The 19,877-nt window shown below is 46.0% G+C and overlaps 1 protein-coding gene across 1 annotated transcript in view; it reads left to right on the top strand.

Annotated features, from left to right (window-relative positions):
- The window catches only part of LOC106574944 (protein diaphanous homolog 3), a 676,792-nt gene extending 669,813 nt beyond the window's left edge, over window positions 1-6,979 (top strand). The window contains exon 30 of the mRNA XM_082963180.1: window positions 3,113-6,979. Within this exon, the coding sequence (XP_082819306.1) occupies window positions 3,113-3,696 (584 nt within the window). The 3' untranslated portion in view covers window positions 3,697-6,979. The remainder of the gene's footprint in view (window positions 1-3,112) is intronic.
- Window positions 6,980-19,877: the final 12,898 nt, after the last annotated feature.

Here is a 19,877-nt window from a genome sequence, read left to right as displayed (position 1 = left end):
GGAGGGGTGAGGCTGTGGAGGGGGTAGGAGGGGTGAGGCTGTGGAGGGGGTAAGTGGGGTGAGGCTGTGGAGGGGGTAGGAGGGGTGAGGCTGTGGAGGGGGTAGGTGGGTGAGGCTGTGGAGGGGGCAGGAGGGGTGAGGCTGTGGAGGGGGTAGGAGGGTGAGGCTGTGGAGGGGGTAGGAGGGGTGAGGCTGTGGAGGGGGTAGGAGGGTAGGAGGGTGAGGCTGTGGAGGGGGTAGGAGGGGTGAGGCTGTGGAGGGGGTAGGAGGGTGAGGCTGTGGAGGGGGTAGGAGGGGTGAGGCTGTGGAGGGGGTAGGAGGGTGAGGCTGTGGAGGGGGTAGGTTGGGTGAGGCTGTGGAGGGGGTAGGAGGGTGAAGCTGTGGAGGGGGTAGGAGGGGTGAGGCTGTGGAGGGGGTAGGAGGGGTGAGGCTGTGGAGGGGGTAGGAGGGGTGAGGAGAGTGGACAGTAATCAGGCTGTAGGCTGGCTAGCAGCTATGACTGGGGAACGGTACCTCCCTCTCTCTCTCCTCCCTCACCTCTCTCTCCTCTCTCTCTCCTCCCCTTCCTCTCTCTCTCTCTCCTCTCTCTCTCCTCTCTCACCTCTCTCTCCTCTCTCTCTCCTCCCCTTCCTCTCTCTCTCTCTCCTCTCTCTCTCCTCCCCTTCCTCTCTCTCTCTCTCTCCTCTCTCTCTCTTCCTCTCCTCCCCTTCCTCTCTCTCTCTCCATTCTCCGGTCAGGTAAACAGCTTGGCTCCACTGCCGTTAAAACCCTAACCAGTACAATCGCCTTGGCAACGGCTCCGGTTGTGTTTTTCAGTTCGTCGTGCCGTTCCGCGTTCCCTCCGCCGTCACCTGTCGTTGGTTCCATCTGCACTGGCCTCGTAGTGTCCCCCAAATAGCACCATTTTCCCTATGTGGTGCACTACTTTTGACCCATGCCCATATGGTGCTGATCCAAAGTAGTGTACTATGTAGGGAATAAGGAACCATTTGAACCGCCGTCTGACATGACTGAGTGACCCCCCCCGCTCCAAACTAGATCGCTGTCTGTTTATAATACCTATCTAATAGGACACTAGACCTGTCTAATAGGACACTAGACCTGTCTAATAGGACACTAGACCTGTCTAATAGGACACTAGACCTATCTAATAGGACACTAGACCTGTCTAATAGGACACTAGACCTGTCTAATAGGACACTAGCCCTATCTAATAGGACACTAGACCTATCTAATAGGACACTAGACTTGTCTAATAGGACACTAGACTTGTCTAATAGGACACTAGACCTGTCTAATAGGACACTAGACCTATCTAATAGGACACTAGACTTGTCTAATAGGACACTAGACCTGTCTAATAGGACACTAGATCTATATAATAGGACACTAGACCTATCTAATAGGACACTAGACCTGTCTAATAGGACACTAGACCTATCTAATAGGACACTAGACCTGTCTAATAGGACACTAGCCCTATCTAATAGGACACTAGACCTATCTAATAGGACACTAGACTTGTCTAATAGGACACTAGACTTGTCTAATAGGACACTAGACCTGTCTAATAGGACACTAGACCTATCTAATAGGACACTAGACTTGTCTAATAGGACACTAGACCTGTCTAATAGGACACTAGATCTATATAATAGGACACTAGACCTATCTAATAGGACACTAGACTTGTCTAATAGGACACTAGACCTATCTAATAGGACACTAGACTTGTCTAATAGGACACTAGACCTGTCTAATAGGACACTAGACCTGTCTAATAGGACACTAGACCTGTCTAATAGGACACTAGACCTATCTAATAGGACACTAGACCTATCTAATAGAACACTAGACCTATCTAATAGGACACTAGACCTGTCTAATAGGACACTAGACCTATCTAATAGAACACTAGACCTATCTAATAGAACACTAGACCTATCTAATAGGACACTAGACCTGTCTAATAGGACACTAGACCTATCTAATAGAACACTAGACCTATCTAATAGGACACTAGACCTGTCTAATAGGACACTAGACCTGTCTAATAGGACACTAGACCTATCTAATAGGACACTAGACCTATCTAATAGGACACTAGACCTGTCTAATAGGACACTAGACCTGTCTAATAGGACACTAGACCTATCTAATAGGACACTAGACCTATCTAATAGGACACTAGCCCTATCTAATAGGACACTAAACCTGTCTAATAGGACACTAGACCTATCTAATAGGACACTAGACCTATCTAATAGGAAACTAGACCTGTCTAATAGGACACTAGACCTGTCTAATAGGACACTAGACCTGTCTAATAGGACACTAGACCTATCTAATAGGACACTAGACCTATCTAATAGGAAACTAGACCTGTCTAATAGGACACTAGACCTATCTAATAGGACACTAGACCTGTCTAATAGGACACTATACCTATCTAATAGGACACTAGACCTGTCTAATAGGACACTAGACCTATCTAATAGGACACTAGACCTGTCTAATAGGACACTAGACCTGTCTAATAGGACACTAGACCTGTCTAATAGGACACTAGACCTGTCTAATAGGACACTAGACCTGTCTAATAGGACACTAGACCTATCTAATAGGACACTAGACCTATCTAATAGGACACTAGACCTGTCTAATAGGACACTAGACCTGTCTAATAGGACACTAGACCTGTCTAATAGGACACTAGACCTGTCTAATAGGACACTAGACCTATCTAATAGGACACTAGACCTGTCTAATAGGACACTAGACCTGTCTAAAGGCAGGTCCCTGGGGAGCTGGAATGTCTCTCTGTCTCCTAGCTTGTTGGGTTGGATCACCCAGCCGGCACACTGACTGGTAGATCACCTGCATGAGACATCACTGAATTATCCCCACTGCAATCATAGTGGAAACGTGTGTGTGTGTGTGTGTGTGTGTGTGTGTGTGTGTGTGTGTGTGTGTGTGTGTGTGTGTGTGTGTGTGTGTGTGTGTGTGTGTGTGGCTGTATTCGTTTGTATACAACTCTCATTCTGACTCTTTCACTACCCTTCTTATCCTCTTCCTCATCTCTCCTCCTCCTCTCTCTCTCTTTTCCCCGCAGAAAACACAAAGACACCTTTACCAAGGTCGAGATCCCGTCAGAATATCAATGTGAGCACAGCGGCGGTGATGGGGGTGGCTGTGAGAGGACAGAGAGGAGTGGCGCCCACCAAGGAGTCTCATTATGACACAGAGGGACATCCGCCTAACACTAACGCTACGGGGTCTGCTACGGCCAGGAGCAGGGGTCCACTACGTAGAGAACCTGGAGGACACAAACCCATAACCACCACCGGGATGGACCGAGACACGGGGATAGAGAGAGGGAGGGAGAATGAGAGAGGGAGGGAGAATGAGAGAGGGATGGGAAGAGGGCGGGAGAAGGAGAGAGGGAGGGAGAGAGTGGTTGAGGTAGAGAGAGAGTCTCCATGTCCCAGCAACACCGGGATGGACCGAGACACGGGGATAGAGAGAGGGAGGGAGAATGAGAGAGGGAGGGAGAAGGAGAGAGGGATGGGAAGAGGGCGGGAGAAGGAGAGAGGGAGGGAGAGAGTGGTTGAGGTAGAGAGAGAGTCTCCATGTCCCAGCAACACCAATGGAGACTCTGATGTAGAAGCTCTACTGGCCAGACTGAGGGCCTTGTAAGAGATCTATTTCCAGACACAGATAACCCAGCCACACCCAAACACCTCCAGCGTTACGGCTGCCCAGCACAGGACAGCACAGGACAGGACAGCACAGCCCAGGACAGCACAGCCCAGGACAGCCCAGCACAGGACAGCACAGCACAGCACAGGACAGGACAGGACAGGACAGCCCAGGACAGGACAGGACAGCCCAGGACAGGACAGGACAGCCCAGAACAGGACAGGACAGGACAGCCCAGAACAGGACAGGACAGGACAGCCCAGAACAGGACAGGACAGGACAGCCCAGGACAGCCCAGGACAGGACAGGACAGCCCAGGACAGGACAGGACAGCCCAGGACAGGACAGCCCAGCCCAGGACAGGACAGCCCAGCCCAGGACAGGACAGACCAGGACAGGACAGCCCAGCCCAGGACAGGACAGACCAGGACAGGACAGCCTATTCAGGTGTAAAAGACAGAGTCCTTCCTAAAAGCTTTGTTTCTCTTTGTAGACCATCCCCCATGAACCTTTTATAAAGAAAGTTGGCCTATTTATTTTAAGTATAACAATAAATATGATTAAAATTGTGCTTTTTGAATCCGCTTGTGTGTAGTTGTAGGAAGCTGGAGGAATATCCTATCCGTAACTCATTAAACATGTACCACTGCCAAAACTTCTGTGCTTATAGACTTATTGAACAAAGTACTGTTTTCTTTGTCTAGGATGCATAGTTATTCCAATGCACTTGTACACTTTGTAGTATGCAGTTTGTAGTATGCCGTGTACGATTTTTCATATGCCGTTTACACTTTAGTATGCAGTTTGTAGAATGCAGTGCACGATTTGTCATATGCCGTTTACACTTTGTAGTATGCAGTGTACTATTTGTAGTATGCAGTGTACTATTTGTAGTATGTAGTGTACTATTTGTAGTATGCAGTGTAGTATGTAGTGTACTATTTGTAGTATGCAGTGTACACTTTGTAGTATGCAGTGTACTATTTGTAGTATGCAGTGTACTATTTGTAGTATGTAGTGTACTATTTGTAGTATGCCGTGTACTCTTTGTAGTATGCAGTGTACACTTTGTAGTATGAAGTGTACTATTTGTAGTATGCCGTGTACACTTTGTAGTATGCAGTGTACACTTTGTAGTATGAAGTGTACTATTTGTAGTATGCAGTTTGTAGAATGCAGTGCACGATTTGTCATATGCCGTTTACACTTTGTAGTATGCAGTGTACACTTTGTAGTATGCAGTGTACACTTTGTAGTATGCAGTGTACACTTTGTAGTGTGCAGTGTACTCTTTGTAGTATGCAGTGTACTCTTTGTAGTATGCCGTGTACACTTTGTAGTATGCCGTGTACACTTTGTAGTATGCCGTGTACACTTTGTAGTATGCCGTGTACACTTTGTAGTATGCAGTGTACTATTTGTAGTATGCAGTGTACTATTTGTAGTATGTAGTGTACTATTTGTAGTATGCCGTGTACTCTTTGTAGTATGCCGTGTACACTTTGTAGTATGCCGTGTACACTTTGTAGTATGCCGTGTACACTTTGTAGTATGCCGTGTACACTTTGTAGTATGCAGTGTACACTTTGTAGTATGAAGTGTACTATTTGTAGTATGCAGTGTACACTTTGTAGTATGCAGTGTACTCTTTGTAGTATGCAGTGTACACTTTGTAGTATGCAGTGTACTATTTGTAGTATGCAGTGTACACTTTGTAGTATGCAGTGTACACTTTGTAGTATGCCGTGTACACTTTGTAGTATGCAGTGTACTATTTGTAGTATGCAGTGTACTATTTGTAGTATGTAGTGTACTATTTGTAGTATGCCGTGTACTCTTTGTAGTATGCCGTGTACACTTTGTAGTATGCCGTGTACACTTTGTAGTATGCCGTGTACACTTTGTAGTATGCCGTGTACACTTTGTAGTATGCCGTGTACACTTTGTAGTATGCAGTGTACACTTTGTAGTATGAAGTGTACTATTTGTAGTATGCAGTGTACACTTTGTAGTATGCAGTGTACTCTTTGTAGTATGCAGTGTACACTTTGTAGTATGCAGTGTACTATTTGTAGTATGCAGTGTACACTTTGTAGTATGCAGTGTACACTTTGTAGTATGCAGTGTACACTTTGTAGTGTGCAGTGTACTCTTTGTAGTGTGCAGTGTACTCTTTGTAGTGTGCAGTGTACTCTTTGTAGTATGCAGTGTACTCTTTGTAGTATGCAGTGTACACTTGTTATGTCTTAATAATTAGCAGTGCCCAGCTCCTGCTGCAAACCAAATAGTATCAAAAGCTTTATGTCTTTTATATGTGTTCATATCAACTCTGAGTTATCACATTTACCAGTTATTAACATGTAGTTCATTACCCGAAACATGTATTCTAAGGATGGGGTTTGACATAAAACTAGTCTTGGGACACATGTTCGTACAGAGCACGTGTTTATTGAAATACATTATATTGTCTAATCGTTTTATTACATGGATATTTACACTTATGAAATACATTAAACAATATAATTGTTTTATTACATGGATATTTACACTTATGAAATACATTAGACAATATAATTGTTTTATTACATGGATATTTACACTTATGAAATACATTATATTGTCTAATCGTTTTATTACATGGATATTTATGTTCATTTTTTATCTTTCTGAAGAATTGCGCTCGTCGATCATCCCTCTCCCTAACTGGTTTTTCTAGTGGGATCTTTCTATGCAAGACATCTACATCAAATCATTGTTTAAATCCAGAAATGATGAAATAAATATATATATATACAGTATGAATATAAAGTAGACCTTTATCTTGATGCTGAACCAACCACGTCAGGTGATGTCTTTCTGTGGTCGTTGTTCTTCCTGCTAGTATCACCGTGTTATTTGTGTTTCTACAATGTTTTTCCTTGGTTTAGTGTGGTGGAAGAAGGGGCGGTTTTATCTGGTGGCGTTTTGAGTGGGAGGAAGTTGTTGTTTTTGTCTCTCAGTCAGAATGTTTGTCAGAACTCTCGGAATTGGAATGTTCAGTTTGATTGACAGGCGTCTGTCGGGGCTCTTCGCCGTCTCCACGGCGACGGCAAATAAGATGGTTAAAATTAAACGTCAAATCATTATCTCTCTGAACACATTTGTTTATCTGTCTTTTCAAAATGTTGTTAATGAAATTGTATTATCACCTTTCCTGCCTCCTACACATCCTTGTTATTGTTAGAATGAAAGTATGCATTTTTTGTAGACCCATTTACAATAAAAAATTATGAATTGAAAAGGGTGGGAGTCTCTTCCTTCTGTGCAACATGTATAAAAGCGAAATAACTCATTGTTTTCATTAATAGTTTAATTCTGTAGTTCAGCTCTGCTCATTAACACATGGGCACTCGTCACACACACTTCACACACACACTTCACACACACAGAGGTACCCTTCCACTCTGAAGAAGGTGTCAGTGACACTACAATACCTGGGAGAGAAAACTCATTTTGTGCCTCATTAATTGCTGGGTAGTTTCAGTAATGAAATCAGCTGTTAATTGTGTTAATGACGACAATAATAATATTCTGAGGGTGGATTCCTGTTACAGGACGAAGTAGGAAGGTGGTCGCTGTTCGTTAACACACAATCACACCATTATACACCCTGTCCATTACACAATCACACCATTATACACCCTGTACATTACACACCATTATACACCCTGTCCATTACACAATCACACCATTATACACCCTGTACATTACACAATCACACCATTATACACCCTGTACATTACACAATCACACCATTATACACCCTGTACATTACACAATCACACCATTATACACCCTGTACATTACACAATCACACCATTATACACCCTGTACATTACACAATCACACCATTATACACCCTGTACATTACACAATCACACCATTATACACCCTGTACATTACACAATCACACCATTATACACCCTGTACATTACACAATCACACCATTATACACCCTGTCCATTACACAATCACACCATTATACACCCTGTCCATTACACAATCACACCATTATACACCCTGTACATTACACAATCACACCATTATACACCCTGTACATTACACAATCACACCATTATACACCCTGTACATTACACAATCACACCATTATACACCCTGTACATTACACAATCACACCATTATACACCCTGTACATTACACAATCACACCATTATACACCCTGTACATTATACACCCTGTACATTACACAATCACACCATTATACACCCTGTACATTACACAATCACACCATTACACACCCTGTACATTACACAATCACACCATTACACACCCTGTACATTACACAATCACACCATTACACACCCTGTACATTACACACCCTATACATCCCTCTCTGAGTCAGTGTCACGTCCTGACCATATACTTAGGTTTTTTTGTATCATATTTGGTCAGGACGTGGCAGTTATGTTTGGTTATGGTATAGTGGGGTTGTGAGTGTTGGGGTAGGTTCTAGGTTAGGTATTTCTATGTGGAGTTTAGTGAGTGTATGTTTGTTTGGTTAATTGGGGTTGGGACTCTCAGTTGAAGGCAGGTGTTGTCTATCTGCCTTTGATTGAGAGTCCCATATAGTGGGGTGTGTTTGTTTGATTTTGGTGGGTAATTGTAATTTTGCACTGTGTTTCGTTTCACCTGTGAAACTGTCACCTTTCTCCTCTGAGTGTTTATTTTGTTTTGTCGTTTCCATCTAAAATAAATATGATGTGGAACAGTCAACCTGCTGCGTATTGGTCATCGAGTGATTTCGACATATCTTCCGATGAGGGAGAATACGAGGAACGTGACAGAATTACCCACCGACAACGGACCAAGCAGCAGAGGAAGGAGCAGCACAAGGAGAGGCACCAGGAGAAAGGCTATCTGGAGTCATGGACTTGGGAGGAAATCCTGGACGGGAAAGGACCATGGACTCAAGCTGGGGATTATCGCCGCCCACAGTGGGAGATCGAGGCGGCGAGAGCTGAGAGGCGCTGGTATGAGGAGAGGGACCGCAACGGACACGGGAGGCAGCCCCACAATTTTTTGGGGGGGGGGCACACGGGGAGATTGGCGGAGTCAGGTGGTAGACCTAAGCCAACTCCCCGTGCTTACCGGAAGCAGCGTGGTACTGGTAAGACACCGTGTTATGCTGTGGAGCGCACGGTGTCCCCAGTGCACGTTCAAAGCCCGGTGCGCTACATACCAGCCCCCCGCAAGTGCCATGCGAGTGCAGGCATCGAGCCAGGGCGGATGGTGCCAGCTCAGCGCGTCTGGTCTCCAGTGCGCCTCCTCGGTCCAGGTTATCCTGCGCCGGCGTTGCGCACTGTGTCTCCAGAGCGCTGGGAGGGTCCAGTTCGCCCAATGCCTGCTCTCCGCCCGTGCCGGGCCAAAGTGGGCATTCAGCCTGGAGTGTGGCTAAAGAGTGTCCGTACCAGAACTCCAGTGCTCCCCCACAGCCCGGTTTATCCTGTGCCTCCTCCTCGGACCAGGCCTCCAGTGGGTCTCCCCATCCTGGTTCATCCTGTGCCACCTCCCAGGACCAGGCCTTCAGTGGGTCTCCCCATCCTGGTTCATCCTGTGCCACCTCCCAGGACCAGGCCTTCAGTGGGTCTCCCCAGCCTGGTGAGTCTTGTGCCACCTCCCAGGACCAGGCCTTCAGTGGGTCTCCCCATCCTGGTTCATCCTGTGCCACCTCCCAGGACCAGGCCTCCAGTGGGTCTCCCCATCCTGGTTCATCCTGTGCCACCTCCCAGGACCAGGCCTCCAGTGGGTCTCCCCATCCTGGTTCATCCTGTGCCACCTCCCAGGACCAGGCCTTCAGTGGGTCTCCCCATCCTGGTTCATCCTGTGCCACCTCCCAGGACCAGGCCTCCAGTGGGTCTCCCCATCCTGGTCCGTCCTGTGCCACCTCCTCGGACCAGGCCTCCAGTGGGTCTCCCCATCCTGGTTCATCCTGTGCCACCTCCCAGGACCAGGCCTTCAGTGGGTCTCCCCATCCTGGTTCATCCTGTGCCACCTCCCAGGACCAGGCCTTCAGTGGGTCTCCCCATCCTGGTTCATCCTGTGCCACCTCCCAGGACCAGGCCTTCAGTGGGTCTCCCCATCCTGGTTCATCTTGTGCCACCTCCCAGGACCAGGCCTCCAGTGGGTCTCCCCATCCTGGTTCATCCTGTGCCACCTCCCAGGACCAGGCCTTCAGTGGGTCTCCCCATCCTGGTTCATCCTGTGCCACCTCCCAGGACCAGGCCTCCAGTGGGTCTCCCCATCCTGGTCCGTCCTGTGCCACCTCCTCGGACCAGGCCTCCAGTGGGTCTCCCCATCCTGGTTCATCCTGTGCCACCTCCCAGGACCAGGCCTTCAGTGGGTCTCCCCAGCCTGGTGAGTCCTGTGCCACCTCCCAGGACCAGGCCTTCAGTGGGTCTCCCCAGCCTGGTGAGTCCTGTGCCACCTCCCAGGACCAGGCCTTCAGTGGGTCTCCCCAGCCTGGTGAGTCCTGTGCCTGTGCCCAGGGCCAGGCATCCATCATGTCTCCCCAGCCTGGTGAATCCTGGGTCAGGGCCGTCGGAGGATCCGACACCGGGGTGCGGCCCAGAGGATCCGACACCGGGGTGCGGACCAGAGTATCCGACAACCTCTTGCGACCCGGGACTGAGGGGAGCTGCCTGTGACCCAGAACCGGGTGAGTCTGGTCACAATTCTAAAATAAAGTTGATTAACTATGACTGTGATGATTCTGCCTACAACCCAGAACCGAAGGAGTCTGCTTACAGCCTGGGACCGACGGAGTCGGCCCACGAACCAGAACCAAAGAAGTCTGCCTACTGTCCTAAGCCCAACAGGTCTGTCTACGGTCTGTTGGACAGCAGGCCAGAACCGGAGCCACCTCCAATAGAGGTGGGTTGGGGAGGGGGGGTGTAGCACTGTGCCGTCGTTGACGGCAGCCACCCTCCCTTCCCTCCCTTTAGTTAGGAGGTTAATTGTGTGTTGTTTTTTTTTGTTTTGTTTTTTTTTCTGTTGGTTTTGTGCATTCAGTGTATGCACCTTTAGGGGGGGGTAATGTCACGTCCTGACCATATACTTAGGTTTTTTTGTATTATATTTGGTCAGGACGTGGCAGTTATGTTTGGTTATGGTAGGTTCTAGGTTAGGTATTTCTATGTGGAGTTTAGTGAGTGTATGTTTGTTTGGTTAATTGGGGTTGGGACTCTCAGTTGAAGGCAGGTGTTGTCTATCTGCCTTTGATTGAGAGTCCCATATAGTGGGGTGTGTTTGTTTGATTTTGGTGGGTAATTGTAATTTTGCACTGTGTTTCGTTTCACCTGTGAAACTGTCACCTTTCTCCTCTGAGTGTTTATTTTGTTTTGTCGTTTCCATCTAAAATAAATATGATGTGGAACAGTCAACCTGCTGCGTATTGGTCATCGAGTGATTTCGACATATCTTCCGATGAGGGAGAATACGAGGAACGTGACAGTCAGTAGTCTATGATAACAGGTCCCTTCCTGAGTCAGTAGTCTATGATAACAGGTCCCTCCCTGAGTCAGTAGTCGACGGCAAATAAGATGGTTAAAATTAAACGTCAAATCATTATCTCTCTGAACACATTTGTTTATCTGTCTTTTCAAAATGTTGTTAATGAAATTGTATTATCACCTTTCCTGCCTCCTACACATCCTTGTTATTGTTAGAATGAAAGTATGCATTTTTTGTAGACCCATTTACAATAAAAAATTATGAATTGAAAAGGGTGGGAGTCTCTTCCTTCTGTGCAACATGTATAAAAGCGAAATAACTCATTGTTTTCATTAATAGTTTAATTCTGTAGTTCAGCTCTGCTCATTAACACATGGGCACTCGTCACACACACTTCACACACACACTTCACACACACAGAGGTACCCTTCCACTCTGAAGAAGGTGTCATGATAACAGGTCCCTCCCTGAGTCAGTAGTCTATGATAACAGGTCCCTCCCTGAGTCAGTAGTCTATGATAACAGGTCCCTTCCTGAGTCAGTAGTCTATGATAACAGGTCCCTTCCTGAGTCAGTAGTCTATGATAACAGGTCCCTCCCTGAGTCAGTAGTCTATGATAACAGGTCCCTTCCTGAGTCAGTAGTCTATGATAACAGGTCCCTTCCTGAGTCAGTAGTCTATGATAACAGGTCCCTTCCTGAGTCAGTAGTCTATGATAACAGGTCCCTCCCTGAGTCAGTAGTCTATGATAACAGGTCCCTTCCTGAGTCAGTAGTCTATGATAACAGGTCCCTCCCTGAGTCAGTAGTCTATGAAACCAGGTCCCTCCCTGAGTCAGTAGTCTATGATAACAGGTCCCTTCCTGAGTCAGTAGTCTATGATAACAGGTCCCTCCCTGAGTCAGTAGTCTATGATAACAGGTCCCTTCCTGAGTCAGTAGTCTATGATAACAGGTCCCTTCCTGAGTCAGTAGTCTATGATAACAGGTCCCTTCCTGAGTCAGTATTCTATGAAACCAGGTCCAGTGTTTTTCAGAGCTTATTCAGAGCAGTGTAAAAGCCCAACTCTTAATTGCCAGCCAGTTAAAGGTAGAGTGCTTGTGAAATGTTCCTTTCTCTCTGTTTGGATGCCATCCTAATTAGTTAGCCTGAGGGTTCCTCTTTTTACTCAGGGTAGCTGGCTCCTTTTAAAGACAAACTGTTATATGGGGTTTCTACTGGCTCCTTTTAAAGACAAACTGTTATATGGGGTTTCTACTGGCTCCTTTTAAAGACAAACTGTTATATGGGGTTTCTACTGGCTCCTTTTAAAGACAAACTGTTATATGGGGTTTCTACTGGCTCCTTTTAAAGACAAACTGTTATATGGGGTTTCTACTGGCTCCTTTTAAAGACAAACTGTTATATGGGGTTTCTACTGGCTCCTTTTAAAGACAAACTGTTATATGGGGTTTCTACTGGCTCCTTTTAAAGACAAACTGTTATATGGGGTTTCTACTGGCTCCTTTTAAAGACAAACTGTTATATGGGGTTTCTACTGGCTCCTTTTAAAGACAAACTGTTATATGGGGTTTCTACTGGCTCCTTTTAAAGACAAACTGTTATATGGGGTTTCTACTGGCTCCTTTTAAAGACAAACTGTTATATGGAGGTTTCTACTTTCCTGTTCTTAGTTGTCTACAGTTTGTTAATCAAGTGCTTGTTTTGGTTTAATGGGAAAGCCTCTCTCGCTCCCTCTACTCTCCCTCTCTCTCTCTCTCTCTCGCCGCTCTAGCTCTGTCTCCCTCTTTCTCTGTCTCTCTCATATCAAAGTCTACATCTGCTGAGTAAAACAGGTGTAGATTTTACCATGAAATGGTTACTTACGAGCCCTTTCCCAACAATGTACAGTTATTAAAGAACTAAAAATAAAGTGCCCCAAAAAATAAAGGAAATAGTAACACAATAAAATACTGAGGTTATATACAAGGAGTACCACTACCGAGTCAATGTGCAGGAGTACGAGGTAATTGAGGTAATACTGAGGTTATATACAAGGAATACCAGTACCGAGCCAATGTGCAGGAGTTCGAGGTAATACTGAGGTTATATACAAGGAGTACCAGTACCGAGCCAATGTGCAGGAGTACGAGGTAATTGAGGTAATACTGAGGTTATATACAAGGAATACCAGTACCGAGCCAATGTGCAGGAGTTCGAGGTAATACTGAGGTTATATACAAGGAGTACCAGTACCGAGCCAATGTGCAGGAGTACGAGGTAATTGAGGTAATACTGAGGTTATATACAAGGAGTACCAGTACCGAGCCAATGTGCAGGAGTATGAGGTAATTGAGGTCATATGTACAGGGTCGGTGTAGTCCTGGTTAGAGGTCAGCGTAGTCCTGGATAGAGGTCAGTGTAGTCCTGGTTAGAGGTCAGTGTAGTCCTGGTTAGAGGTCAGTGTAGTCCTGGTTAGAGGTCAGTGTAGTGTTTGGTTAGAGGTCAGTGTAGTCCTGGTTAGAGGTCAGTGTAGTCCTGGTTAGAGGTCAGTGTAGTCCTGGTTAGAGGTCAGTATAGTGTCTGGTTAGAGGTCAGTGTCGTCCTGGTTAGAGGTCAGTGTAGTCCTGGTTAGAGGTCAGTGTAGTGTCTGGTTAGAGGTCAGTGTAGTGTCTGGTTAGAGGTCAGTGTAGTGCTGGTTAGAGGTCAGTGTAGTTTACATAGATTGATCCAGTGCAAGAATGTCAGTGTAACAAATAACAAGGGGGTCAATGAATGAACTGATGAACTGTTCAGCAGTCTGATGGCTTCGGGTTAGAAGCTGTTCAGCAGTCTTATGGCCTCGGGTTAGAAGCTGTTCAGCAGTCTGATGGCTTCGGGTTAGAAGCTGTTCAGCAGTCTGATGGCTTCGGGTTAGAAGCTGTTCAGCAGTCTTATGGCTTCGGGTTAGAAGCTGTTCAGCAGTCTTATGGCTTCGGGTTAGAAGCTGTTCAGCAGTCTTATGGCTTCGGGTTAGAAGCTGTTCAGCAGTCTTATGGCTTCGGGTTATAAGCTGTTCAGGAGTCTTATGGCTTCGGGTTAGAAGCTGTTCAGCAGTCTTATGGCTTCGGCTTAGAAGCTGTTCGGCAGTCTTATGGCTTCGGGTTAGAAGCTGTTCAGCAGTCTTATGGCTTCGGGTTAGAAGCTGTTCAGCAGTCTTATGGCTTCGGGTTATAAGCTGTTCAGGAGCCTTATGGTCCTAGGTTTGGTGCTCCGGTACCGTTTGCAGTGCAGTAGCAGAGAGAACAGTCTATGATTTGGGTGGCTGGAGTCTGACATTTTTTAGGGCCTTCCTCTGACACCGCCTGGTATTTAGGGCTCCCGAATGGCGCAGCGCTCTAAGGCACTGCATCTCAGTGCAAGAGGCACCTGGCAGTCCCATAGGGCAGCGCACAATTGGCCCAGCGTCGTCCGGTTTAGGGTTTGGCTGGGGTAGGCCATCATTGTAAATAAGAATTTGTTCTTAACTGACTTGCCTAGTTAAATAAAGGTTAAATTAAAAATTAAAAATGGAGGTCCTGGATGGTAGGGAGCTCAGCCCCAGGGATATACTAGGCTGTACGCATTACCTTCTAGCACCTTGCAGTTGGATGCCAAGCGGTTGCCATACGAAGCAATGATGCAGCCAGTCAAGATGCTCTCAATGGTGCAGCTGTAGAAGTTTTTGAGGATCTATGACAAATCTTTTCAGCCTCCTGAGGGGGAAAAGCCATTATCGTGCTCTCTTCACGACTGTGTTGGTGTGTTTGGACCATGGTAGGTCCTTAGTGATGTGGACGCCAAGGAACTTGAAACTCTCGATCCACTCCACTACAGCCCCGTCAATGTAAATGGGTGCGTGCTCGGCCCTCCGTTTCCTGTAGTCTACAATCACCTCTTTTGTCTTGCGAACGTTGAGGAAGAGTTTGTCATCCTGGCACAACACTGCCAGGTCTCTGACCTCCCTGTAGGCTGTCTCATCGTCGCCGGTGATCAGGCCTACTACCGCTGTGTCATCGGCAAACTTAATGATGGTGTTGGAGTCATGGGTGAACAGAAAGTAGAGGAGGGGACTGAGCAGGCACCCCTGAGGGGGCCCCGTGTTGAGGGTCAGCATGGCGAATGTGTTGTCCTTACCACCTGGGGGCGGCCCGTCAGGAAGTCCAGGATCCAGTTGCAGAGGGAGGTGTTTAGTGATGAACTAGGAGGGCACTATGGTGTTGAACGCTGAGCTGTAGTCAATGAACAGAATTATTGCGTAGGTGTTCCTTTTGTCCAGGTGAGAAAGGGCAGTGTGGAATGCAATAGAGATTGCGTCATCAGTGTATCTGTTGGGGTGGTATGCGAATTGAAGAGGATCCATGGTGTCTGGGATGATGGTGTTGATTTGAGCCATGATCAGCCTTTCAAAGCATTTGATGGCTACAGATGTGAGTGCTACGGGGCGATAGTCATTTAAACAGGTTACTTTGGTGTTCATGGGCACAGGGACTGTGGTGGTCTGCTTGAAATGTAGGTTTTACAGACTGGGTCAGGAAGAGGTTGAAAATGTAATTGAAGACACTTGCCAGCTGGTCAGTGCATGCTCTGAGTACGCGTCCTGGTAATCCGTCTGGCCCTGCGGCCTTGTGATTGTTTACTCACATCGGCTACGGAGAGTGTGATCACTCAGTCGTCTGGAATAGCTGGTGCTCTCATGCATGGTTCAGTGTTGCTTTCCTGGAAGCGAGAATATAAGGTATTTAGCTCTGTTTCCCTTTGTAATCCGTAATCCAAAGTTAATAATGAATAATGTAAATCATGCTCATGTGACTTGTTTGTGTATGCCGTATATAAGGACTGAAATGGAATGCCCTTTTCTGAGTTTTCATCAAGCTTGGTTGGAGTTTTTGAACCTTCCCAGTTACAGTTTTTCTCAGTCGCTTTGGTGCATTTCTTAGATCAAAAGTGCCATTCTTGATACTACTTGTACAAATTCCAAATCATCTAGTCACTTGTGCACATCATTAAAGCAATTTCTTATTCCTTTGAACAAATTGCAATTGCTTTTGTACATATTGCAATTGATAATGTACAAGTGTCAGCTTTTTTCCACATTTTTAATTGCTCATGTCATGTTGATCAAAATATAGTAGATGGTTCTCTGTTGAATAGTCTTACCCCTCAAAACATATAGGCATTCGTTCCTTGCATAAGCCATTACATGCAAAATTGGTGAACTATTTGTCATAAACTGTCAAGCATAGTTTTACACATTTCTATTAGACCTTTTGTACAAAAACGTGAATTGATGAATGGTGGGGGTAAAATTGACCCTCACTCATAAAGGAATGTAAAGTGTTAGTTCAACCAACAATCAACCAGTTGTCTAAATTGCTCAAAGGTGCATCTCATCAAGAATCAATTGGCAAGCATATATAGACAGACCACAACACAGAGTTGCAATTTTCCAATAATGGATGGACCAGGAAACGAACAGGGTCAACAGCCAAGAGGAGGAAGAAGAGGAGCAAGGATGCGTGGTGGAAGGCAAAACAGAGGAAGAGGCAGAAGAGGACATAGGCGCATATCTGATGACATAAGGGCCACTATTGTAGACCATGTTGTCAATCATGACCTTACAATGGCTGAGGCGGGTCGAAGGGTGCAGCCGAATATTGGGAGATCAACCGTGTCCTCAATAGTTCAAACGTTTCGAAGAGAGAACAGGTATGTCCACCAATGTACAGTGCACAGTTACTGTATATAAGCAGTATACTGTATACTTCCTACAATGCTTCATATTACAGTAATCCACTTGTATTTCACAGCATACAGAAATATACTCTATACAGATCCATACTGCACCTTACATGCACCCACCTGTATGTTTTACAGTAAAATGTGTGTTCACATAGTTTTTGTCTATGTGAAAGTGTGGATGCATCACTGCATTTTTCCCCTCATAGGACTGCAAGATTACCTCAAACCGGTGGCAGAGGACGTCTTTTCACACCTCAACAGGAGGAGGCTATTTGCACCATGGTCCGAGCAAACAATGCCATGAGACTCAGGGAAATACAAAGGACCATTATAGAAGACAACGATGTCTTTGAAAACATCCAGACGGTTAGCATCTCAACCATCGACAGGGTGCTGCATAGAAACCAGATGAGTATGAAACAGCTGTACCGTGTACCATTCCAAAGGAAGGAGGACAGAGTTAAGGAGCTACGGTAGCAGTATGTACAGGTAAAACATATATCTATGTAACTACTTTACAGCAACATTTTTATAGTGATACATAGTACAGTAAGCATAAACTGCACACATTTCCATTGCTGTGGAAGGAACATGCAATATATGTACATTTTATGTCACTCTTCCTTACCAAAACAAATTCAACTGTGTGTTCTGGGATACAGTGTATAATGGAGTTGGAATCAAGTGAACCCTCTCACAACTTTGTCTACGTGGATGAGGCTGGCTTCAACCTGACCAGATGCAGGAGGCGGGGTCGGAATATCATCGGTCACAGAGCTACTGTGGATTTGCCAGGCCAACGGGGAGGAAATATCACCATGTGTGCTGCTATTTCGGAGCATGGTGTCCTAACCCATATCCCCCTTATAGGGCCATACAACACCCAGCATCTACTCAACTTTTTAGAGACTCTCTACAGGGCTCTCATCCCTGATGATGAGAGGGGTCTGTTTAGAGAGGATTTGCCAAAGTATGTGGTCATTTGTGATAATGTGAGTTTCCATCGATCAAACATCATAAGGCAATGGTTTGTGACCCACCCGAGGATGCTCATAGAATTCCTCCCACCTTATTCACCCATTCCTTAACCCAATTGAGGAGTTATTTTCAGCATGGAGGTGGAAGGTGTACGATCGTCAGCCACACACACACAGATGACCCTGCTGCTTGCAATGGATGCAGCATGTGAGGACATCACAGTAGACGCCTGCAGAGGATGGATAAGGCATTCCAGAAGATTCTTCCCACGTTGCATTGGAAGGGTAAATATCCGGTGTGATGTGGATGAGAATATGTGGGCCGACAGACGTCTGGATGTGTAGAGACTAGAACAGTGGTTTCCTGTGTTTCTTTCTAATGTAGTGTTTTCTCCTTTGTGCCCCTTGGGTTGTCCAGTCTCTTTCAATCAATAACCCACATACAGTAATATGTAAATAGTACTGTTGAAATTGATTATTGCCATAGAAGTGCAGCCTTGTGCATTTTCAATACAGTAACTGTCATACAAACTGTAGCCTAAGTTTACATCAGGTAATACTGTCAAAGTACACCGTTCCATTGACAACATGCCTAAACATTTTGACGACCTTGTTCGTGAACAATGACCCAATGACTTATCATTCTGATGACACTGGCGTGAGTATTTACCTTTGAGAGATGCACTAAGGATTTTTAGTGACTGACTAGCTTTAGAAACACATCTATTGTATATTGCAGTTTGTACAAATTGTTCTGAGAAATGCACTTATTATTTTGCACATGTTAGGGATGATGTGAAAAATGCACCAAAGCGACTGAGAAACTGTAACTGATAATAAAGAGTGATTCATTGTATATTGACTTCAAGCCGACGAGAACCCAGTGTAGTAGGATTTGATGCTTTGCCTGTTTGATGGTTCGTCAAAGGACGTAGCAGGATTTCTTAGAAGCGACAGATTATTGTCCCGCTCCTTGAATGCCGGCAGCTCTAGCCTTTAGCTCAGTGCGGATGTTGTGTGTGTGTGTGTGTGTGTGTGTATGTGTTTGTTTGTGTCATTCAGCAGAAAGTGCACTTTGGCAATACGTAAATAAGTTTTCTCCACCACACACACACACACACACACACACACAGCCTCCTACATTAGCCCTCTCTCTAGACACACTTCGAGGGCGAAGAGCAATTTAGACAAACAAGACAACGACCTTGCCGTGACCTTTTGCTACATTCTAATGTTCACCCCACAGGGAGAGCAGACAGACAGACAGACAGACAGACAGAGAGCCTGGCTGGTTGTGGATCTCGGTGGTGGTTAAGTGAGACAGACAGACAGACAGCCTGGCTGGTTGTGGATCACGGTGGTGGTTAAGTAATACAGACAGACAGACAGAGAGCCTGGCTGGTTGTGGATCTCGGTGGTGGTTAAGTGAGACAGACAGACAGACAGACAGCCTGGCTGGTTGTGGATCACGGTGGTGGTTAAGTAATACAGACAGACAGACAGAGAGCCTGGCTGGTTGTGGATCACGGGGGTGGTTAAGTAAGACAGACAGACAGACAGACAGACAGACAGACAGACAGACAGACAGACAGACAGACAGACAGACAGACAGACAGACAGACAGACAGACAGACAGACAGACAGACAGACAGACAGACAGACAGACAGACAGACAGACAGACAGACAGACAGACAGACAGACAGACAGACAGACAGACAGACAGACAGACCAGACAGACAGACAGACAGACAGACAGACAGACAGACAGACAGACAGACAGACAGACAGACAGACAGACAGACAGAGAGCCTGGCTGGTTGTGGATCACGGGGGTGGTTAAGTAATACCTAAAGTGATTCTGTTGGAGCCTCCTGCAGCTCAGAGCTGGACATGCTAGTGTCACTACTAGTTAATGTAGACACAATGCCTGAGAGGGAGAGAGAGAGAGAGAT

This window comes from Salmo salar, chromosome 16, assembly GCF_965601325.2.
Source record: "Salmo salar chromosome 16, fSalSal1, whole genome shotgun sequence".
NCBI classification, from domain to species: domain Eukaryota; kingdom Metazoa; phylum Chordata; class Actinopteri; order Salmoniformes; family Salmonidae; genus Salmo; species Salmo salar.
The sequence above is the reverse complement of the archived record's forward strand: the minus strand, read 5'-3'. Positions and strand labels throughout refer to the sequence as shown.